Below are 24874 nucleotides of genomic sequence, written 5' to 3'. Positions count from 1 at the left end.
ATTTGAATGGAGATCTAGCTACTTTGACAGAATGTGCGAAAACATGGGCTATAATCCAAAATAAGCAATGCATTCATACAATCCCATTCATTTTGAGAGCTTTACTCATCCTTCCATCTGTTTGCTCTGCTATATTGGACTATGTTCTGCACATTCTTATATCATCTCATGTAACGTTCATCAAGATCTCAGACTAATCAGTTTCCTCTGTCTCTCCTGTTGTCCTACAGTCCATTCTGCTGTTGGGAGCGGTGGCTCTAGCCTGCCTGGCCCTGGACCTCCTCTTCCTCCTCTTCTACTCATTCTGGCTCTGCTGCCGCCGCAAGAAGAGCAGCGAGCAGCCCAACGCCGACTGCTGCTGCACGGCCTGGTGCGTCATCATCGCCACCCTCGTGTGCAGGTGAGTTACTCTCAGCACGCATTGCTCCCTTCTCCTACTCAGTGTAAATTAACTACCGATGGGTGACTACGAGTGTAAAGTGTCTTAGTAAGGTGTTGGCGTTGATTTTCCAAGTCTCTAGAACCAGGTGCATGGAGCACCATGTCAGGATAGATCAGTTTCATCGTAAGATAAAAGCAATCCATCAGAATAACTTCATATTGATTTGCATTCGTCTTTGTGTGTATGCACTGCAACTCTGTTATAATAAACCTCTCTGTGTAGTGGTTGGACTCTTCTTTCTGACAGTCCGATCACATTCTGCATTGTCACCTTAAGATCACTTTAAGGTGCTTAAAGTTTTTTTTCCTTACATATTGCACTAATGCACAAACATGAAGTGTTGATATCACTGTTTAGTCAATGTTCCAATTGAAATACTCTCCAGCTGTTTCAAAGTCACTTCGATTTTTTTCCCCTCATGCATCTTGATTCAATATCAGTGTCAGCTGGATCTGTTGAGCTTTTTTTTATACATGATACAGAACAAGGTCAGATGTTAATTGTTTAATTGTATCATGCATTCTACCTGCCTGGAAGCATCTTCACTTACTATGTTTCAGTGTTTTTCTTTAAACTCTGTCTGTGATTCTGGATCTTTTTCTTTGCACACTTGGAGTCTGTGCGCTACTGGAAGCAGCTATGCCATACACGGACTGTTTCGGCTGTGATTTCCTCCCTCACAGCGCCCTGCTTGCGAGTAACATCTGTAGATTAATGGGCCATATCGGAAGCATGTCTCTTTTATTGTTGTTAAGGCTGCAGTAACTTTCATTTTAGTCTTTTGCTCTTTGCTCCCTTGGCATTTGAATTATGTCCTTCCCCGTAACACCCAATAAGAGAGAGAGAGAGAGAGAGATACCCAAAGGGTTTGTTTTAAAGGGCTTGTCAGTTTTTATAACATCTTCACGAAACACATCTGTGATATCGGGATATGTTACGTTACGAAACATAACGACGTATTAATCTACCTCTCTGCATTACATGCAATTACATACTTCACTCTCGCAGTATGCAGATGTCACAAAGCTCAGTTTATTACCTCAGCTTGAGGAAGAGCATCGCATTGCTTGCTGGTTATTCACGCCTTCCCTACTGATAACAAAACCTGTTCGGTTTATTGGGGCATAAAAGATGGTGGCAATGCATTGTGGGAAAAGACTGCAGCATTTCATTCCTTCACAGTAGGTGCTAGCAGCCTCCTTTGGTTCTGTGGTAGCGTGGAAATGGAAAAATATTTTTAGCTCTAATCCCAGTGTTGTGTACTCGGCGCGTGAAATAGGGCAGTGCTGCCCATCACCAAGTCAATGCCTGAGCGTGAGCAGGAGTTTGTATAGTATCATGTAAATGACATGACAAAGATGAGGAGACGTTTTCTAAGTAGTGATTAATTCATGACGCCTAAAAAAAAAAAAACATCCTTCAAACATGTGCATCAGATGTTTTGAAACAAAGTGAAGCAGTATCCACCAGGGCTGGGAAATAAGGTGATGTAATCGGATATCTGCGGTGATTGACCCGATGGGGCACGTTTTACGGTGCAAAATCACGTCGCAGAATCAGCAGGATACACTGATTTGGGATTACTGTGGGTTTGTTCAGCCGATATTATCGACTTATCACAATATTTTAATAAGGAAATATCGTGATAATTTTTTTTTTTTAGATATCACCCTGCCCTACTGCCTTCTGTAATAGACAGTATACACTTTTCCAGCCTGCCCTTAGAACTGATTTGAAGTGCTGAGAAGAGTTGGATTGAAAGGTTCAAGAGCCCAACCAACTCTACGAACGTCTGAGAAGTTTGCAGGAGGCACGGCAGGGCATCTGTGTATAATGCCTGGAAAAACTTGACTGCTCGTATTCAGAAAGTGTAGCTGTTTGTACATGTATTCCTTCATTTTTATGATGAATTTTTATACCCCATCTTGTTTTTATCAAAATAGAAATGGGTTATTGTTGTGTTATTGGCAACTGACAAACAATATGCTTATTTATTATGCATTTTGAGAAGGTTGGTGTACACCGTGTAAACCAGTGGAAACTTCCAGAGGTCTGTGAATCATAGCTAAGGGGGTCGCTTTTTGAAAATCTGTCTGCCTGCCTATTTATTTATCTATTTATTTATTTATTTTTACGGTGGTGGTAATCTCAGCTCACCTTTAGCAATCTGTTATAAATATTTTTCAGTTTTTATAGTTCTTTTAGAGTTCTCTCTAGTTCCTATACTTGTTAGCCTGTTTAACAGGTTTAACTCAAAACTCAAAAACTCTATAAATAATGTCAGCTTGGGCCGTATGTGTTGCGTCATTGAATGGTTCAGGAATTAAAAACCTTTACAGCTCTAATAAGCAGCCAGGAGAATATTGTACATACTGGGGGAAAACAAACAGGTCCAGTACTTGAATACTTTTTTTATGATTATACTCATAAAACAAATCTGGACTAAGTGGGTCCATGCAATTTATTTTAAAGGGGTCCCCTGGAATAAGCAATGAAAAAGCTCTCTGACTAGAATGCCAAAGCGTAGAAAGCAGTACAGTTTATGGACTGAATATGTACTGAATCGTCATCAGTTCTGGTTCTCATCACCACACATCATGATCGTATTTAAATAGTATAGTTGGGATTAGTTGTGTAATCATGTTAAGGGTGCTATTGACTGATTTATGTGTTGAAGTGAAGCCATAGAAGCTGAAGATGCTTTGCAAAAGAACAATAGTGATTATTTTAAACTGAAAACTGTTTTGCTGCAGTTGGATGGTAATGATCTTCACTTCAATGCCAGATGGCTCCATTTATTTTAATGGTATGTTGTATGTGAGGAGTCGTAGCTGTGTGTTCATAGAGCCACTACACTTAACCATCTTTCTTTTTTTTTTTTTTTTTTTTTTTTTTTAACGTTTTGAGTCTTTAACTCTTCAATGTTTTGAATCTAACATTACAGCCTGTCCTGCTCATTTGACACTACTTTCTCCAAACTAATCACTGTAATGCAAAATATTTGTGCAATTAATGACGTTAAATTGGTAATGTGCTTTGTCGTGGTCCCCAAGTCCAGAGTGGAATGGAGGGATGGTGGTAAATCGGTGGGAAAATCAGCAGCCAGCTATTGTCCAGCCTCACATCCTGCCACAACTAAAGCCTGTTGCCATGGTGATGTCTTCATTCGCTGTGCAGGATGCTTAGCTCCTTCCATTATATCAGCAGTGTTGATCTCATTCACATGGTGAGCCGTATTGGAAAAAAAGTTTAATTGAAGTTGCAGGCCAGACGCATTCATATATCTTTAGGCAAAATATAAGAATATGATTAGTTTAACAGCTGTTTTGACACCAAGTTGCTAAATTTGTTATTAAATAAGCTTCTGGATTTGAAGTGTTGTCCAGTTTTAGATTTTTCTATACAAAGACAAATTATAAAATCTTTAGCTAGGCCATATGTTAGCTAAAAAAAAGTGCATTAATATAGATTATGTAAAAGAAGCATAAAATAGTTGAATCCCTGTGAGAGACGGCTTCATGTAGCCCAATAAGTCTTTCTCCCGATATTGGCACCCTAACAAAAATGTCGCTCTTGAGCTGTGCTGTTCTCTTTGCACATAAATTGAATCTTTATTTGAATCTGGCTAGTCTCTTCATTTAATGTTTAAATATGAGGTGACTGGTGTGAGGTGAGCATTAGTTATATAACGGTTTTTTGTGTTGCACTGTACTGTTTTTTCCATTTTGTTTCCACATCCCTTTGTATTTCCCTTTTTGTGTCCTATGAAGATTGACTAGCATCTGTTCAAGCTAATTAATATTCCTAGCTAGCCAGGATACGTAATCTGTTTGTCCCAGGCACCCAAGCTAGCGATTTGTCCACACTTGCGAAGATATTTTAGATATTGTTCTATAGATGTGCCTGAAACCTCTATTCAGTTTACAGCAAAAAGATTAATGTTTAAAAAAAAAAAATCACAGGCTAAATTCAATAAAATCTGTTTTCATATTGCAGACCACAGAAGGCTTGTCTTGTCTGTTTACATAAGATTTTACACCTAGATGTTAACTATCTAGCAGAAGCTAACCTTGTTTCTGAGAAGTTTTTTAAGTCCTGTTCTTCAATGTTTATAATCTTTGCTGATAAAGCTAGCCTACTAGCTAACATGCTAACTTGATCAGAAGTCATGTTTATAAATAATGTAAATCTTCACTGCTAACAGGAGCTTGCTAAAATGTGCTAACCTGACAGGATTTCAAAGAAATGTATGTATATGACTGAAAAATCAGATCTGAAATCCTGTCAGGATAGCTCATCTTAGCATATTGGCTATCGTTAACAGTAAACATTGTGAGCATTTATAAGTCTTGTTTGCTATGGACAATGAGAGGATTTCTAGGTGCTATTAATAAATGTTTGTCATTTTCACTGTCAAAGCTAACTATATGGTTAGCATATGCTAGCTTGACAGGGTATTTGCTACCCAAAAGCCCTGTTAGAGATCTCTCATTCATTCTGTCGTTCTCCTTCTTGTTGTCTGGCCTATATGAAAGTGTGTGTGCGTGTGTGCGTGTGTGTGTGTGTAGTTCTCGTCCTGTGAGGTGAATAAATGAACTGCTAGTGAAAGGCACCTAGAGATTTTGATGAGATGGAGAGAGAATGAGATACTGTGATTGAGGATGAGTGTGTGTTTATGAGAGAGAGCAGGTTGGCTCTGCTGTGTGTGTCTGTGTGTTTCTCTCTGCATGGCTGATTAGCTCAGCTGTCAGGCCGCGCGGCAGGTGAAGACTTTATGAACGCTGTGAATTACGCAGTGTCTTTCAGCCACTAAATCCAGTATTCAGCAGCAGAGCTCATGTTTCCCGCCTCAGATAAAGCCTCCTCAGTGCGCTGGAGATAAGGCAGGGGACAAGAGGGCTTCTGTAACACCATGTCGTGTATAAAGGGCTTCATCATGATCACTTTCCAAGTTATCGGTATACAGTCTTCATGCATTGTTGTTCACGAAATGAAGTACGTTATTACTTATAAACCGCCAGACCATGAATAAGTATCGGCTGCTGATTTGAGACTTATCCCCAGTGTCATCAATGATCTCAACAGGTTTTCAGAAAGCCAACACTGTTTCTGTGTCCCTGGATTTACTGTTCTGTTATGGTTTGTTGAAGTGTGTGATTATCTGAGCAATAATGGTGCCTCTTGACCCCTTTGTGAATGATGGCACTTGAGAGCCTCCAGAGTCCCAGAATGACTAACGACAGCAGATCCTGCATTTTATCATCAGATTTTATCCTTAGGAGTTAGTAAGAAGTAGATTTTCTTTTCTCTGACACAATCTCACACCCCCACCCCACCCCCCACCCCTTCTCTCTCTCTCTCTCTCTCTCTCTCTCTCTCTCTCTCTCTCTCTCTGATACATGTATTCTCTCCGGCTTGCGCTCATATTCACCCATTCGTTTCTCTATTTCAACATCTTTTATCTGTTATTCTCTCTCGCTCTGGATGGCTGTGTTTGAGAGTCTTGCATGTTGAGGCAGCTGTAACTGACGACGATGGGGAAAAGGGAGCATGCCTGTATTATTATTACTATTATTATTATTATTATTATTATTATTTTGGTAAATACCCATCTATGCCTGCTGACAGTGTTTTTTTAGAGAACACTGTACTTTGTGCAGAAGATCACACTGTGCTTTCGTGTGTTTCTTTTATTGTGATATGAATCAGCATTTAAGCAGCTTTTATTTTATTTTATTTTATTTTATTTTAAAGATGGACATACGGGTCTAATGTCACTAAGGTGCACACGCCTGGATGCACTGGGCCATGTTTCAAAACCCTTAATCAAGACTGTTCTTACCAAGAGACAGTTGCTGCCTTGTATCTTGCATCTTCATCAATCAGAGAACAAATGATGGAAACCTCTGTTTATTCCTCTCAACTTACGAACGAGCTGAGGCCAAAAAGAGTCTAAGTTATTTGAACCATGTGTACGCTTGCATAACCAGTTATCCGACATTTTATGTAAGGAATCGAGACATTATTGAGTTGTTTTTTTTTTCTGTCTTATACCATAGCATGTTGCCATCCCTTAATTTTTTTATTTATAAAAAAAAAAGTCATACTTTTTATTCATTTATAGTTACATTTAGTGTTGTGAAACATTCACTAAAAACAGGCGTCTATCTATCCTCCTTTTTTCTCTTTTGAAGTTAATAAGGCGAGTAAATGTAGCTTGTCATGTTACCGAGAAACCGCAAACCCCTCTGTGCCTAAGACCATCTGGTGTCGGGAAACTTAACGGAACCGCGCTGACACTGGAGACTCCTTCCAAAGATTCTAAATGAATGTCTCCTCGCAGAAAACTTCACTATATCAACAAACAGTCCCCCCCCCCCAACCCCATAACGCAAGTTATTTTTTTTAGAAAAAACAATAATGTATCATAACGAGTGCATTAATACAATTTATACCAGCCACAGCGCTGCTGAATTCTCAATTCTGACTAATCAGCAGTGCCGTGGTGGGTATAAATGTATTTAAACCACATACCTACCATCATCCATACATAAAAATACACCTTGGTTCCATTGACTACCAACTTCATTTACTTCATTGGATACTGGACCAAAATAAGCGTTTCTGATTAACATGCTTAGGTGTAAAATCTGTTTGTTTGTTTTTTTCCGCCTGTGCAATCAATCAGTGCAATACTTGGAGCTGAGGAGTCTCAGTGGATATATCCGAGAGAGCACAGAGCAAGGGCTTCAGCAGCAAACACAGTGTTGTGAGGAAAATGGCGGTTGCCATCTGTGTTTCATTAAGGTCTAATTTTGATCAGCAAATTAGTCATTTAGCCAAACATGCAGCTCATGAGCATGAAAAAGAGCTTGTGACTTTCTGCCACTTGCTTGATAAGAAATGACTAATGGGGACATGAACACAGGAGGCATTTTGCATAGTGCTGTTTTTGTGCAGTCTGAATTCTGTTATTGTCTAAAAGGACGGTTTTAGGGCTTAATCTGAAATGGCTTCCTCCTCTCTATATGAGTGCACTTACTAGCTAATGGCTGATAGACCCATGTTGTGCACTCCATACCAAATTGGACGTAATATTGGCTTTGAGAGGGACAGCATAACATAATGACTGAAAATGAACACGCTTCTTTAAGTGTGAGTAATAATGTTGTGTTAATTTAAAACGAAATGAATTTAAAATGAAATCTTGTTGGAATAAAATCACTTGGGCGTGAGTAGGAGTGGAAATGTAGATTCAGTTTTATGCCTATGGACTGAAAATTAAATTAAATGAAACTCAAAACTAAGCAGAGCTTAGATTCATATTTATTAAAAAAAAAAAAAAACTGGCTCAGACTTTTTTACTCAGGTTTGAGTGAATTTCATACCTTATGCATTATGTAAACTGAAAGGAAGGGTTTCAAATGCATTATAGTCTACATAGAGAGCACTAACTTGCCAAAATGGTGCGTTGAGAGACTCCTATGACCGAGTTAGCTTTGAAAGAAAATGTCCGTCTCTGTGTTTTATATTCTAGCTTTCTGATTAAAAGCCACCAGCTACTCTGTTAGTAAACTACTCATTTACTCATACGTACACTGATTTCCAGTGTAAAGAATCTTGTTTTGATTGTGGTTTCTTGTTTTTGTTATGTTGATCATGTGGTGAAATTCAGGGAAAAAAGATAGCTTGACCATGTGACATTTCTTTTTTTTTTTTTTTTTGAGTGGTTGGATTTTAAAAGCAGCTTGCCTCCGACTATTTAGTCGTGCTGCTGCATAATTGAAGCTTATGGAAATCCAAAGCTAGGCTTGAAGACCCTAACCACATTTATGCTTATCAGCTTTCCATGGTTGGGAGTCTAAGAGAGCAAAATTGGCCATGCTGTCTGGGAGAGAGGGAGCACATACATTCTCTCCCCTGTCAATCACCGTGACACTAGCCAATCATGGGCATCTGTGCGCTCATGTATGCAGAAGGAGGTAGATATATATATATATTAAAAAATAAAAGGTGCAGTCAGCAGGTGGTGCATAACTGCTGGCTTTTTAATATGCATAGAAAGGCTGTACTGAGTCATCAGTCATGTGTTATATTACTGTGTGTATCGTTAATTGTAGATTGTGATATAATGCATCGCAATGCAAAAAATTTGTTGATGTGCATCGTAGACATGCATGCTTCATGTCATGCAAATCAGCATTCTATTAATTATGCTGTAATGCAGTTGCACTATTTGAACACCAGGGGCCCCACCCTGTGCATAAAGTTAAAATATACAGAGAGCACGCTGGTCAGGTGATCACATTTTTCATGGAGAGCCTGAGAGATCTGTACTTGTGAAGCCTGATAGCTCCAGATTGCAACGACAAACACTTATAATATGTTATGGTTACATGACCACATTATTATGGTTAAAAAGAGCCTTTTAGTAGTTTTCAAACAACACTAAAGGCCGTGGAAATGGGGCATTTTAGCCAACTTTGGAGCTCTGTTTCTTTGGAGGTCATTATGTTTCAGTCGTTCTTTTTCCCACTTTCTTTACTTTGTTTTGCACTTTGGCCCAATCCCAATTCTGTTTTATACCCCTTCACCTACCCCTACCCCTACGCCTACCTCTTCCCCTTGTCCCTTGAAACAGAGTGTCAAGGGGTAGGGGTGAAAATATTCCCAGGGTTACAGCCCTGATCAGACATAAAAATATGTTGTGGCACTATTGTGCAGTCTGTAATGATATGACGTTAGCAAACTTTAGCGAATTTTTGCAAACATTTCTTTTAACACTACCGTAAATATGAACACACGATTGAATGTAACATAAAACAAATGATTTATGTTCATTAAAATATTTATTAACGTCAATAATGCTTACATTTGTGGGTTTTTTTTGTTCGCTCGGGCAGCCATGTTGCCGCTGTAGCTGGTTTACGCTGAGATAATTCATAGCCCTTCGTTTGAAGTGTGGTCCCGAAAAATCTTCGTTTGAAGGGCTATCTGGCCCTTCCCCTTACCCCTCCAACCAAAAGAGAATCAAGTCACCCCTACCTCTTCACGTGAACGTGTGAAACGGAGGGGTAGGGCAAAGGGGAAGGGCTAAGGGGTAGAAATGGGATTGGGCCTTTATTTATTTAGACATTTATTTATTATTTTTAAGATATTTTTAAGTGAACCTGTAGTTCAGTTTGTTTACAATATTAAATCTATGTTTGTAGCAATTTTTTGATTTATTTAGTTTTATACAAACAAAAATGCACATTGTTTTGCGTTGTTTATGATTCAGAAATTAAAAAGGAGTCATTTCAGTCATGATTTTTCTTCATTCAGATTTTGTTCAAAATATTCTTAGAATTGAATCGTTAGTTAATAGTTAATTATGGTTATGCAACATAACAGAGGTAATGAAGATTTACTGCTGAGCATTCATGGTACACATTGTTCTTTTTCTGTTGGATAAAATCCCACAATTCAGTGAGTGGATAGACCAGGACTCATTCTAAAAAAAAGGTTGTTCAATAGACATTACATAGGTTCAAGTCCTTCAAGAATGTGTACAAAGGGTTCTAACAATTTGTATTTGTAAAATCTGTTTTTAATCCTTTTTTTAATATTTTGTATGTAGACCTGCCGAATTTTTCGCACTTATGGCACAAATGTATCTTCATATCATTCTTTTAGTTGATTTTAGCTTGATTTCTTATTAATTACTCCATCTTGGAAATAAATAGATGAGTGGTCTAGAATGAACACAAGGTAAGCAAGTTGCGATCTTGTTTCCTTTCAGTCCTTAGTGGTTGATGGAGTGAGCGGTGTTCCAGCTGAGGGACGAGGGCTTTGTTTTGACTAAGACGAGCTAAGACGAAGCAATTCAAGGTTTAAACTTTCAGGGGGTGAGGAAAAGCATTTAGCAGTCTTGCGGGAAATGAGTATCTACTTGCCCATCACTCCATGTGGACCAAATTGAAATCCCTGTTGATTTAAATCTTTCTGGTTGAAGTGGTGGCAATAGAAGTGTAAATTAGGAATGTTCCTTTCTTGTAAATGTGATTAGAGAACACACTGTGTTCTTGATGCCCTGTTTTGAACTGGCCATGAAGTGATAGTTCTTGTTTTTGCATGTATGAGTCAACTGAGTTCTTCAGTTTGATCTGTGGCCTGATGTAGGACATTAGCCGTCTCATCATTTTGGAACTTTTCTTGAAATGTTTTCAGTTGCGTTACCCAAATAGGCATTGTGAACTGGTGCTAGTTAGGCAAGGAAGGGTGTATTTGTATCTACTGTACAAAAAAAAAGGAAAAACAACAAAGTGTTTGAATGGAAACAGGAAGCAGTCTGTGTAAAGAAGCTGCCTTGCGCAGGTACAGATGGTCGCAGGACATTATGTGTTCACCTCTTGTTTCATAAAGCTTGAAACTATAACCGCATGTAGGGTGTGTGTTTGTGGCAGTTAAATTCTTTGTTTAACTCTGTCCCAGCAGATTATCCCTCAGATTTATTGCCTTGTAGGAATGCTGGGAACTCTAGCCAAGCCACTGCTCAGGGAGTCATGTGACACAGCCCCAGGGAGTCAACAGCATGATGTCACACTTTTGATCTTCTGTACCTTGTCGGAAATGATAAATCTTAATTAGCACAGGCCGGAAGTCAGAAAGTAGCACACCCAGTTGACAAGTGCATTGATCTGGAGCTAAACACAGTGCTGCAAGTGGTTTTTGTTCCCACTTTCACTTCACTTTTTGCTGTACTTACTGGAATCAACAAGCACCAGCATGAAAGCTGTGTATCTGTATTGCTCATATCTGATCTCGGCTGGACATTTAAAGAGCATGCAGGGTCATTTACCAAGCTGGAGTGCACATGGAATGTTTCTCAAGTAGTGCTGCACATGCTGAGAACTACAGTGCTGACTGATGGCTCAATGAGCCTTTGTTCAGATGGCGGAGCTCCATGGAGTCCCCCCGCCAGTGTAGAGACACTGATTCTTATGCCTATTGAGTACTACACAAAAGAGCTGGGCGACTACAAAGAGGGAGGGATGAACTCAGATGGGAGGATGTGCCCACAGGAAGGGGGTGCACTACTGCCACCTGGTGTTGAGGCAGCACGTAAGGTGTAAGACCATTTAATTTTTTCCCCTGCCTCTTTTCCACTGCAGCACCACAGATACCACAACCGCATCATGCTTGAGATCGGTAATCATTTATGCTGGAGATATAAGGGATTTTAATTAGAGCAAGGGCTGGTTTCAAACACTGACCAGACATTTTCTCCCAACCAAAGTGAAGTCAGTGGAAGAAACTCTGCATGAAGCATCAGGCACCATGAATGAAGTCCAGTTGGTGAATATCTAAAATGGGAATGTCATTGGTATGGCACTCAGAACCGTTTGGCCCTGTAGAGGAAAAGAGGCTTGTGTGTGCCAACAGCAAAGACAGATGGCACACATTTTGTAGTGAAAGAATAGGAAATCTCCTTTAGAATCAGTGTCTGAGACTCTGTCTGTAGTCTGTATGGCTTGGTTGTGGGAGTAGGTCAGTAAACAGCCCCCTCACTGTGAATGTGAGTGCTTACTCTCAGTCTAGAGCACTGTTGGTCTTGCTATGGCTTTGAATACTTGGTCTATGCTTCCCATACCCACCTGGACTACATGACCATCACTATAAAAGTAATGAATTCATTGTCGTGAGGCCACGTCATTGAACCTCAGCGGTGGTTCAGATTTGTTGAAATAATGCAGATCTTCTCCACAGCTAGCTCTAACTGTCAGGATTTTGACCATGAGGCCTGCCAGATTTCCTGTGCAAGAACATTGTTCAGATACTCTCTTCCTCCTCCACCACCTTTCCATCATGTTCCTCATGCCCACTCTCTTTTCGGTCTCTCTACAGCGCTGGCATTGCCGTTGGTTTCTATGGGAATGGAGAGACCTGCGATGGAGTCAACCGGCTCACCTACTCGCTGCGCCATGCCAACCGTACTATTGCCGGCGTACAGAAACTGGTGAGGCTGCTGCAGCATGTTCCTTTCTCATACTGCTTGCTTTGATCTGTTCATAATCACCTATTATCACACTAAACGCATATGTAAACCTCCCAATTATGAGCTTACCTGAAAACCTCAGGTGAAAGACCCTAATGGAAGGTTCTGTCTTCTCTGTCTGTGGTTTTGTGCTCACAGGTATCAGACAGCGCCACCTCCCTGAATCTGACCGTCGATGAGAATTTGCAGCATTTGGAGAGCCAGTACATGAAGCACACTGATTACCTGTCGATTGTGCAGAAGCTGCAGGGCCAGCTGGACGAACTGCTCAAACAGATGGTGGAGATCCCTTTCTGGAGCAATCCCAACATCTCCCTTGAGGTGCTGGCTGTCAGGATCGAACTCTATGACTGGTACAGGTGAGATGCAGGAAAATGGTATGTGTGTGCCTTGTTTTTGTCTAAAACACACTGTTTTTAATGTGTAGTGTGGTTGGTTGTGTCTGTATCAGAATGTTTCATGTTGCAAATGAACAGGTCTTTACTGACTGTTTGGTGTTCAGCTGCAAGCATGTAAATGAGTGGAGAGCGAGAGGGAAAAAAAAAAGAAAGCTGAAAGGAATTCTGACTGTCACGCCAAGCGTGAACAGTGCTTTCTTACAGAGAGTGAAAATTAGCATTCTACTCACTCCCTGAAGCTTTCAGACTATTGTCACCATTTATATTTCTCGCCAACAGAAACGCTGCTTTGTCTCAACTTATGATAGAATTTCCTTCACAGACCTTTATAACATTAAATACATGGCAGATCCATAGATTGAGATTTCTTCATCAGGAAGATAGGATAATCAAAGCTATTCATTTATTCAAATGCATTTTTCCCCCAACATGGATTATATTCAAGTGAAAAAAGATCACATCTGGCTCTGCATGCACCACTGTCCCCATTTTTCCTGAAGAAGGAACAAAGGGTCCAAGAACTGCAACCCTGGAACTAAAATCAGCTCTGGCTCCTCCAATGGAAATGAAATTCTTAAATTTCTTTTAAAAAATGAAAGAAATAAATAAAAAATGGCCAGAAAGTACCTGTTGGCAGCTTTTGGGTGAAGCTGAGCAGCCGGAAATGCTTAAGATAGGAAAAGTTGAGCTGCTTGTACATCTGAGCATTAACACTCAAGCACTTTATTCTCATATAAACACCCATTCACACATCTCATATAGCTTTCAGAGGTTTATACATGATTTTCTAGGTGCATTGGAAGTATTAGATGAGTACTAGAGCTTCAATAAAAATACATTTCTATATTGGATTTCATTACATGTATTTAAAGAAGTCATATCGCTCAGTACTTTGGCCTGAGTGTTAGTAATATATTTGTGGTTTCAGGTGGCTGGGCTATCTGGGTCTGCTGTTGTTCGATGTGCTCATCTGCCTGCTGGTGCTCTTCGGCCTTATTCGCAACTCTAAAGGAACTCTGATTGGGTGAGTCCGTGTGTGTGTGTGTGTGTGTGTGGAGGGGGCTCATGAATAGGAGTGTGTCGTGTTGTACACAGTGCTCTGGGAATCCAGCTTAGCTAAGCTTCACATTCTGCCACTGATTTAGCGAGAAATCGTTATAGGCAGTTTCCTTTGACTTGGCCATGCCACGTGTGTGTGTGAGTAACACTGTGTTAATATCAGATCATGTAGCCTAACCTTCATAACTAGTGGGGCTACCCATTAACTATCTCAGAGGTTCTCAACTGTTCTTTACAATGCATATGAAGTTGAGATATGTAATGTTTAATAATTATTCAAACTAATTATTATTATACAAATTTCATTAGGCTTCATTCAACATGATGTCCATCATGCTGTCATGTTAATCCGAGCCTTGACACTGGACACTGGCTGCGTGCAGAGCGGCTATTTTGAAATAAAAACAAGCATATTTTCATGCTACACTGTCATGATCTCTAGCTACGAACATTACAAAGTACAGTATTCTATATTTTGCAGTGTATTTCCTTAATCTGTAGAGCACGTGGGCAATATTTAAGGGTCTGAACAATATTTAAGGGTCTGAACATAGTGAAACTTGTAACTGCTACAGAGCATAGAAACTAAAAACTCATTGGCTTAACAAATATTATGTGAACATACACAGTAGGGTGGAACGATAGACTCCGGTCATGATTCGATTCATGATACTGGCTTCACAATTTGATTCAGTTCGATTCTCAGATTTATTTGAACAAAATTTGAATTAATAATAATGATGACTGAAAAGACTCCTCTTTTATTTCCAAATCATAAGCAATGCAAAACAATGCGCATTTTTGACTTTTTAAAACCAAATAAATCAAAATTGCTATGAACAGAGGTTTAATATTGCAAACAAAATGTACTACATGAATTCCCCCCAAAATTTGAAAATTTTGAATAAACAAAGTTTCTGACCCTGGGGAAAATGACTGATGCATAATGAGCTCCGTAGCAGCATTTTAAATGGAAATAGAGCTCCAAAGTTGACTAAAATGCCCGAGGTTTGCAACCTCTTTCTCTGGCGCTGTAGGTCGCAGCAGCACGGGGCTGGAGTCGTTTAACAGCTAATAAAGAGCTTTTTTAAACTATTATAACGTGGTTGTGTAATTGTATTATGCATGATGCGTGTCGCTCATTGTGATCTGGAGCTATCAGGCCTTGCACTGGCTCATTATGTTTTAACTCTATGGGGTGAACAGATTGGGACTTCTCATGCTCAAACAGTGCAACTGCATTAGATCCATAATTAATAGAATGCTCATTCCCACGACGAAACGCACATTCCCACGATGCACACATTCGCACATTCCCACGATGCACAACGTCATATTTTTTGCATCGCGATGTCTCAGTGCATCATTACACCCCTAATATACAGTGGTAATGCATTGTTTATAATATTTACAGATATTTCCACATTATATTGACTAAACCAGTGCAAACACACAGAAATGAAAGCTTCATACCTGATGCACGCAGTCCGTAATGCTTTAGGTGTAAAATGGGCTTTACACTCATGAAATCCAAGACAGGAACCTGACTAAACCTACAAACCCAACTGTTGATACCATTTGCTAGCAGTTATTTATGGGACGTGAGAATTTTGAGGTCTTAAAATGGACAAAAAAGTTTAAGGACCCATGCTTTAATTACTAGATGTAAAACCTCTCGAGCACATTTCACGAGAAAGAGCCATCTGTCAGATAAAACTCCTCAAGTCTGAAATTAAAGACCTATATTTCCAGTGAAGCAGTTATATTTTTTTGTTATGATAATTTTAATAGTTCTTCACTATAAATGCTGTATAAATCTTCTTTACTAGGCTCTATTTTTAGTGCAGGCAGGGATATTTTAATCTCACAGAATCTGGTTATTACTCAAGCTTAGACACTGTGAAGCACAGATTCTAACCAAATGAAAAATAAATAAAAGAATAAGTAAATGAATTAATAGGGAAATAAATCAAATCATATTTTAAAAAGCACTGAGTTATGTACATATTGTTTATATTGTGCATTTGTGTCTTATATATGTTGTCATTTTGTATTTCCTCAGTTGATGTATTTCTGTATTTATCTGTGCATTTTATTCATTTTATATATAGTCCAGTATATATTTATTTATTTTCCAAATGTATTCCGTTGTTTTATTATGCACTAATTTTGTTTCAAGCGTAAGGAACGTACGTCTGGACCCACTGGTGGATTCTGGATTATAAGGCATTTTCTCAAGCTTTGAACTCGAGTCAGATCGAGTTTGGAGTCCAGGAGCTTATGACTGATCCCCATTAACCTGCTTCTGCCCTTTAAAAAAAACAAAAAAAAAAGCTGCGCAGCCATCAGCTATAAACGTTTGCGACATCTGTATCTCCTCTGTAGATCAAGCCCTTTATTTATATGTTTGGTCATCTTAACATTTAGCTTCTGCTATAAAGCGACAGTAGTCTGAGGATGTCTCAGGACTAATCAGACTTGCTTCCCACTGAGCATGAAGGCTTTTTGAAAAAAACTTGTTCAAATTAAAATTTAAGATGCAGTGATTAAAAGGCAGTGGGGAACAAACCGTGCGATTTATATTATTACTCCCAAAGTTTCATGAATCATGAGTGTTTCTGGTAGTGATATGTTCTTCACTTTTAAATATGACCTTGAAAGACATTCCTAAATTAAAGACTACCCTTAATCTTGCGTTTGGAGAGGTAAATTCTCTAGACATGTAAAGATGTCATACCGAGCTGTAATAAGAGGTTTGATGTGGAATTCCTGGAGCGCCGGGAGAAGCGGAGCCCCTGTCGCACAACGTGATTATACTGTATGTAACAGTAATGCTAGTTAGAACACTCATTATTGTTGTTTACTTCTGTCGGTGTGTCTTTATGCAGGGTCTGTTTACTGGGCGTGTTGGCACTGGTAATCAGCTGGGGATCGCTGGGTTTGGAGCTGGCTGTATCCTCGGTGAGTGTCTCCATGGCAACACTACCCAGTTTTGTGCGCGCGCGCGTGTGTGTGTGTGTGTGTTTCAGCTCTCTCCATTTTGCTTCTTCATATGCCTGTACACGTCACATGTACGTGACTGGCTGCTGATATAAAACATGCCTTATACTGTATAACTGTGTAGTTCACTACATTGGTGCATTTGAGATTGCATTTTTTTATTCAACCAATTCAATCAAATGGGGAAACCATTGCTAAAAACAGACGAATCTAAACCAGTAAAAGTACAGCTGTCTTTATATGGCCTACCCAAGTAAGATGGAAAAGTACATTTAAACAACAATTACTAGTACAATTCATTTTTTTAAAAAAATACTTCTTATTTATGCATTTTACACAAAGTCTAAATTGGTCATCTCTTTTGAAACTGGACACATTTTAAACGAAACTTTGGACTGAGATTGTCATATTGTTTTTCAGTATTAATTCCTCATCCCTTACATTCTCACTTCTTTTTTTTTCCCCCCAACAAATGGCTGTACATTGCTCATGTTTTTCAGTCTAAAATAGCGAACAATAGATGTTTTTTGGCTGTTTATGTGTACACCCACACACAGGGTACATCATTAGTCTCTCCTGTATGTACTTATACATATATCACCTTTTAATGGTAAGACTGCATTCAATGGATACATTTTTTCTATTCTTTTCTTTTACTGATTTCACATAAGTTTAATCCTTTCATGAATAAATTATTTAAAAACCTCCAGACTCTTTTTAATTATCTCTTTGTGTAAATATCTCTATTGTGTAAAAAGCAGATGGATTAGCCATGTGTAGGAATACCCTGAGCAAAAACAAGGATTAAAACATTATTGTTAAAATTCAAGGCCTTAAATATTTATAGACTATAGAAATTATAGAGAATATCATTTTTGACCAAAAAAGAAAAAGTAATATGTACAGAATGTATGCAGGTTAGGATTGTAGCATGATGCACCTGATTTCAGATGTAAATAATTGTATCTTCCATTTAATTTGTGTAGAAAGTCTGTAAATATATATCAGAGACACGCTCCTTTGAGAACATAGTGTTCACAAATCAAGATCTTTTCAGTTATTTTCAATTTTAAATTACATTAATGGTCTCAAGTGATTTGGAGGTAATTTTAAAGTACTGTATATTTCTCTGGAAACATCCTTAAATTGATTATACATAAGTTTGCACACTGTGCATGAAAGGGTTAAAGTATCTGGGTTGGGGACAAAGAAGTCTCTGGTTGTTATTTGATGATCCCAGCAGTCGACTATAGTGACTGTAGGTCATTGTAAGGGCTAATGATGGTGGAAATGACAGTGGAAATAAAGCTAGGCTTCTAATTTGGCTCAAAGCACAAGGCTTTATTAGAGTAACCTCTAGTTAATAACTAAAACGTAGCTTCTTATTTGAATGAATTTGAAATTTCTTTCCCTTTTGTTTGAAGTTGTTTCTACTGTTTAGCCGGATACACATCTGCATGCAGTCTGACTTCCCATCACCACTAACCCATAGCCTTGTTGGGAACGAGTCTACTGGTTTAAGAGTCCTCTTTGTTTTAATTCACAGGATTCAATAATTCTTGATTCTTTCTTGATCATTTTTTGTTTGGTATAAATCCGCCATTCTGATATTGTTTCCAGAGCTCCAGTGACTTTTGTGTGGCACCAGACATATACGTCGCGGAAGTGGCCGAACGCTACGGAGTCATCAACAAAGGTGAGATTTTGCATTTTCACTTTTAAATTTCACTGTTTCATAGGTGTGTTCCTTCTCAAAAAGGTGAGTCACTGGCTGTGGGCTTTGCTGGGTGAATAATAGTCGAACACGGTCTTGCACTTTCGTGATGGAGTTCACACATGGTGTATTTACTCACCGTGTCTTTTGCTCACACAGGCTTTTGTGTCCTGTTGGCTTTCAGAGGAGGTAGATCATCCTCTTAACTCATCATTCGTCTCCTACTCAAGCTACAAATGATTAGACATATACAGGGGGCCGTAGAGTGTAAATCATCAGCATGAGGCAGCTAAGAGATGCTGTGTGTGTGTGTGTGTGTGTGTGTGTGTGTGTGTGTGTGTGTCTAGTGCCAGACGCTGGTCTGTACTGATCAGCAGGAGGAAGTAGGGCAGTAGAGACAGTGCAGGACAGAGATAAGAGTTCCTGTCCAGCAGTAACAGTACAATAGTCAAAGCATGCAGTAAGACTATTAATTAATCTCTTTTATCTCCACTATTCATTATTTCACACGATAACCCTCTTGATCTTGCTCTGTCTTTGATTCTTGCCCTCCCATCCCCCTTCTCACATCAGAAAAAGAATATTTTTCAGCTTTCACGTTATCAGAGACGTCCTCATAGCCCACAGTAAGCACCCTGACACTGGCTAATGGCTGTGGATGAAACCAGCATACGAAGTGATCATAGAAGCATTAACAAGAGACCAAAGTGCCAGGTCTGATCACTCAGCATGCTTCATCCTTCAGACCTTCAGCATCATCCTAAAAGCCGTGTCCTGCACTCTGGGACCTAATTACACAGATCACATTATCAAACATGATTTGTTTCTTTCTTTGCTTTTCTGTATTTCCTGTGTTTTTATCTTTGTCGATTATAATTAAACTTGGGCAATCCTCTTTACATACTCTTATCATGTTTGCACATAAACCAATAAACAAAATACAAATACAAGTAAATTTTCCCCATCTCCATGGCATGCTCTGTAACGCCACGTCTGTTATATAGTATATTACAGTATCTGTCTGAATTTAGGCTGGAAGATGCTTTTTAGTCTAAACTAGGTGTGTGTTTCAATCAGAAGTTCCTCTTTGCTGTAATGACTCAATAGAACAACCTTCCTGTCTGCTCTCAGGCCACTAGTCTCTCCACTGCCTCTGAGAGGTCACCACTGCCATTATCTGCCAATGTCTTCCTCTATTCTGCCCCCAATTTGTGCCAGTCCTGTGACCTCTACATTTGGTGAAGTTGGAAACAGCTGTGCTTTAAACAAGCTTTGAGCAGACCTCTATTGACTGACTATTGACTCACAGTGCAAAGAAGACTGTATATCAGATGTGCTTGTTCCTCTCGGGTCGCCTTTTATACTCACCCTTATTGTTCATGGTCTATTTTACTCTGACATTCCCGATTGCCCAATAATACATCCAGTTACGAAAGTTCATGTAAAGATGATGGATGAGGCTCTGGGTCTGTGGCTCGGTTATAAGCCATGAAAGCCTCTTGTGTTTTGCCATGTGTGGACATAATTGACTGAGCAGTTCATTCTTCTCATCAGCAGTGTTATTAGGTTTATAGTGTGTGTTTGTGTGTGTGGAAGCCATCTCTGAGATGTGAATTAGCCCTACCACTACCAGGACTGGATGGAGATTTGTTGGCTGCTGCTTAACGGGATGCCCTCGTGTGTGTGTGTGTGTGTGTGTGTGTGTGTGGCTGTGAGAGAGAAAGAGAGAATAATTTCATCACTCCTCCACGACCCAGGCCTACAGCTCTGACTCACTCACGAATCGCTCTCCATTTGACTCGTCTACGCAAACGTGCGCAGTGTAGCGGGTGTGTGAAAATCACAATTACGTCTGTGCTGGAGCTTGTCAGGAGGTGGTGTGAATATGTAGCGCTTCCTGCGCAGAAATAGAGCGTGGGAAGCTTTTTATAAACCTGTTTCCCTCCCACATATGCGCGCTAACCTGCATCCAGCATCTCCCGATTTGAAGTGAATCAGTGCATACATTCATAGCTTTTTTCAGCACCTCAGATCACTGTACTGAAACTAGTAAAACTTTTGTTCCTTATTAATGGGCTAATTAGCCAGCGTGGTGAGGGGGGACTGACCTTGTATTATTTAAGTATTCCAGTCGAATATCTTCCTGTTTGAGATGTCAGAATCAGGCTGTAAAGTTCATTTGTGCACTATGTCACTAGGTCATTTACCCATAGGTCAACAATCCTCTGACGTTCCAACACAAGAATACCAGGTACACTATACGGCCAGAAGTTTGTGGACACCTGACCATCACACACACGGGCTTTCTGAACATCCCATTCCAGATTTATTCCCCCTTTACTGTTATAATAAGCTCCACTCTTCTGGGAAGGCTTTCCACTAGATGTTGGAGCGTGGCTGTAGGGATTTGTGATCATTCAGCTACAAGAGCATTAGTGAGGTCAGGCGCTGATGTTAGAGTAGGTGAGGAGGTCTGGGGTGCAGTCGGTGTTCCAGTTCATCCCAAAGGTGTTCAGTGGGGTTGAGGTCAGGGCTCTGTGCAGGACACTCGAGTTCTTCCACTCCAACCTTCACACACACCATGTCTTCATGGAGCTCGCTTTGTGCACAGGGGCATTGTCATGCTGGAACAGGTTTGGGCCTCATAGTTCCAGTGAAGGGAAATTGTAATGCTACAGCATCCATCTTATACAATTGTATGTTTCTGACTGTTTGTGGCAACAGTTTATAAAAGGCCAGCGCATGAGTGTGATGGTCAGGTGTCCACAAACTTTTTGCTGTTGAATGAACAGCCGTTATTGAAGGTTTGAAAGTGATGTCCTGATTTCAGTGGCCTGTTTCTCCTCTCCTCGTCCTTGATCTTCCGTCTCTCTTGCTTCCGCAGACATCCTGCAGTATTACCTCCGGTGCAACGTGGGCCAAACCAACCCCTTCCAACAGGTAATCATGGCTTCAATCATCCAGTCTCTCTCACTCCATCCCAGTATCTATGTGTATATTTCTTATTCTCTCTTTTTCTTTAGTTTTGTATACAGCTTGAAGTTTGCGCAATGTACAATGGAATTAATCTGATGTGTCTAACTTTATTCAGTTCTGATTCTGACCCATTTATGAATTTATGACGCTCTTCTTCTCTGGAGACGTGCTAGCCCATGCCCAAATTGGTGCACTTTTTCCAGAGACGTTTCTTTTATTCAGTTCTCTACAGCATTACCTCTGGTCTTCTGCAGTTCTCTCTACACCAGACAGCACTTTGGCAAGGCAAACCTAATTAGACTTAGCCCTAGCTTTATGTGAATAATATATTATCCCTCTGAAAGTATCCCACCGCATCTAACTAATGACGGCGGGCAATGGCAAGCCCTTTCCATTTCAATACACATCTCGTTGCTTTTAAACAGTGGGTAATAGTCATATGGAGATTGTATATTGATCTCCGTGAGCCAGTGAGTCCAGCTGGTGTCTGACTGATTCCACTTACATGGATGAGTCTTACCGAGTACAGCTGAGGCCACAAATTTCAGTGTCACATTTGAAGATAAAGATGAGCTCTCCTTTTAGCTCCTGTGCCTCGCTCTGATAGTTTGGGACCTTGAAGAAACGTCGCCAGCATTGAATTCATCTTTTGCAGTTTCTTTTTGTTAAAACGAAGACTCTTACAGAGGCATATTGATTTGGCATGGCGCGAATTTTTGCGACAGCAGGCTTTGTGAAGCGACATAGAACAGACTGTACAGTCACATACAAGATGCCTTGTTTTTTTCTGGCCCTAATATGTAATTTTCCAGTCTTTCATGGTGATTTTAAAAATAGAACTGTTGCTAAGAGCCCAAGCTGCCATCATATCCTTTTGAAGGCGCCTTTCAAATATTAATGCATTTTTTGAGATGTCACAGTTCCTTCAGCAGTCAGCCTGAAATGGACTGCACATGTTGTAGTACTGTATTATTTCTACTCCTGTATTTCTCACAGAAAGACCTTGAGAAGCCTGTCACCCAGCACCCTCTCTATGTTATGGGCCCTTCTGCATTATTCAAACTCACTAGGGAATAGCAGTGGGTAAAGGTGATGATGCGGCGCAGTCAGCAGACAAGAGACCATCTGTCTCTTCTGTTCATTCCATATCCATCCCTGAAAAAGTATTTACGACAGTCAGTGCTCAATTTTCTTTCATTCCAGTTTTGAACACATCCAAACACACCCGCTCATCCTCGTCCTACAGTATTACTAGGCTCAGCTGGGTTTGGAGCTGGAGTAGAGTAAAAACGCATGGCTATGTTCCCTAAGATTTAAGAACTCCCTCTGAAAACACTTTATCTAGGAAAATTTTAAGTATACACTCTGTGTAAGGTTACCCTGAGTAAATGTATTGCATGAAAATATGTCACTGGAATGCTCTTTGGGGAAAATCTTAATTTTATTACCCTACATCCAAGATGTTTTTGTGATATCGAAGCCCTTGATCGTTATATATTTCAATAACAGATAAATAGGCGGAGGAACAGTTCAGTTTAAGCATCCAAACAGGCTCTGCTCTGAACCCTAAGAATCCAAGAACTATCCAAAGAACACTTGAAGAATGCTTTTTATGGATTGGTGTCAAATCCACCCTCCCTTGCTGGCTGGAAGTTGTCACCACATATACACTTTTCTGTTCATTTTATTGTTTTTTACTGTGCAAACTTTCTGAAAGTGGTGGTTGTACTCGAGTTACTGTCGCTCAGAATTGTAAATTAGCTTGCATTAAGATCCAACCTTTTTCATATCTTTATTTCCTGATAAACCTCACCCCTAAGATTTTTTTTTTAAGCAGACTTTAGGAAACTAGACATGTTTGTTGACTGTGTATGTCTTGTGTTGTAGAAGCTGTCTGGAAGCCACAAGGCTCTGGTGGAGATGCAGGACGACGTGATGGAGCTCCTGCGTTCTGCAGTGCGAGAATACCCCCAAACCAAAGTGTGTACCACACACCATACACATGACACACCATACACATGACACACCATACACACAACCCACAGACTGGGAAAGTCTTGCGGTGTGACTGTAGCTAGTGATTGTGTGCTGTGTTTATGGCATTGTCTAGTGCTGATTCTTCTCCTTTTCCCCACGCTCAGTAACATCATGACAGCTGACAAGTAGGAAGTGTGAAAGGGAAGTGCTGGCTTCTGGGGGGACAGGGGGTTGTGTGTGAAAAGTGCTGACCCAGTGGTAAAACAGATCACACACAGGTCCAGGCACAGGAGCCTAAAAGGAAATTCAGTGTTTTTTTTTTTTTTTTTTTCCTCCACCCCTTTATCCTCTGCGTCATTAATGTATATCCAGTTACCACAAGGCTGTATAAAGTGAATTCAACATTGAGAAGACGTGGTGATGGAGTGATATGCGTGATGCTGGGAAGGGTAAGGGTAGTTTCTGTAAGGACACATTTATTTAACATTTATAGAAGGAGTCTCCAGTGTCAGGTCTTTATAACAATTGAAGGTAAAGTTGTTCCTTTACGTTTTCCATCATGGTAGAGTCTTCAGAAGAGAGGACGTTGTGCTTTGCGGTTTCTCTGCAACAAGCTGCATTTTATGCCTTCAAAAGAGAAAAAAAAAAAAAAAAAAGGGTGGTGAGGAAGTGTCTGTTTGTATCTGCTATAACATAGTGACAACAAGAACTAACTTGTTTTGCAGATGTTCCACGACACTGAATAAGTAAGATAAATAAAAATTGTAATCATTGGCAAATTGCTGCGGTATAAGAGGAATAAAACGAGTCGGTGCATTATAGCTAGCAACTAGCAGCCAAACTCGTGAATATTTTTTGTTAAACAATTGGCATGGAATCGTGTTCTCTTCTCTCCTCATTAATTCCTGGTACGTTAGTGCTGCTCAGATCTGCTCTGTCTCCTCACTGCTCTTAATCCCTCTCCTTTTTTGAAATGGGACACTATATACTTGGGTGGCTGTCCATGCACTAAACCAAACTAAAATACATATAAGCTATGAATTGCACAGATTTAGACCTTAATTTACAAATATGTTTGACTGAAGAATTCATTACAGCTCTACAAGAGCAACATACATTCCTCATGTGTGTGTATTCACTGCCCTTAGACTTCCACTGTGAATTTTGATTTCTGTTTGCTGGGAAATCAAACTGTCCTGAATATTGGTACACTGAACTCAGACACTACAGATCAGGTTCGGGGGAAAAAAAAAAAAACCTGGAGTATTCCT

At 39.9% G+C, this 24874-nt stretch overlaps 1 protein-coding gene across 1 annotated transcript in view; it reads left to right on the top strand.

Annotated features, from left to right (window-relative positions):
* ttyh3a (tweety family member 3a) overlaps positions 1-24874 on the top strand; it is a 63340-nt gene that overhangs the window by 23606 nt on the left and 14860 nt on the right. The window contains exons 2-9 of the mRNA XM_026930190.3: positions 231-400; positions 12329-12440; positions 12618-12838; positions 13806-13901; positions 16825-16897; positions 18557-18632; positions 21535-21590; positions 23514-23606. Coding sequence (XP_026785991.2) covers positions 231-400; positions 12329-12440; positions 12618-12838; positions 13806-13901; positions 16825-16897; positions 18557-18632; positions 21535-21590; positions 23514-23606 — 897 coding nt within the window. The remainder of the gene's footprint in view (positions 1-230; positions 401-12328; positions 12441-12617; positions 12839-13805; positions 13902-16824; positions 16898-18556; positions 18633-21534; positions 21591-23513; positions 23607-24874) is intronic.

The sequence above is a fragment of the Pangasianodon hypophthalmus genome, chromosome 23 (genome assembly GCF_027358585.1).
Source record: "Pangasianodon hypophthalmus isolate fPanHyp1 chromosome 23, fPanHyp1.pri, whole genome shotgun sequence".
NCBI lineage: Eukaryota > Metazoa > Chordata > Actinopteri > Siluriformes > Pangasiidae > Pangasianodon > Pangasianodon hypophthalmus.
The sequence above is the reverse complement of the archived record's forward strand: the minus strand, read 5'-3'. Positions and strand labels throughout refer to the sequence as shown.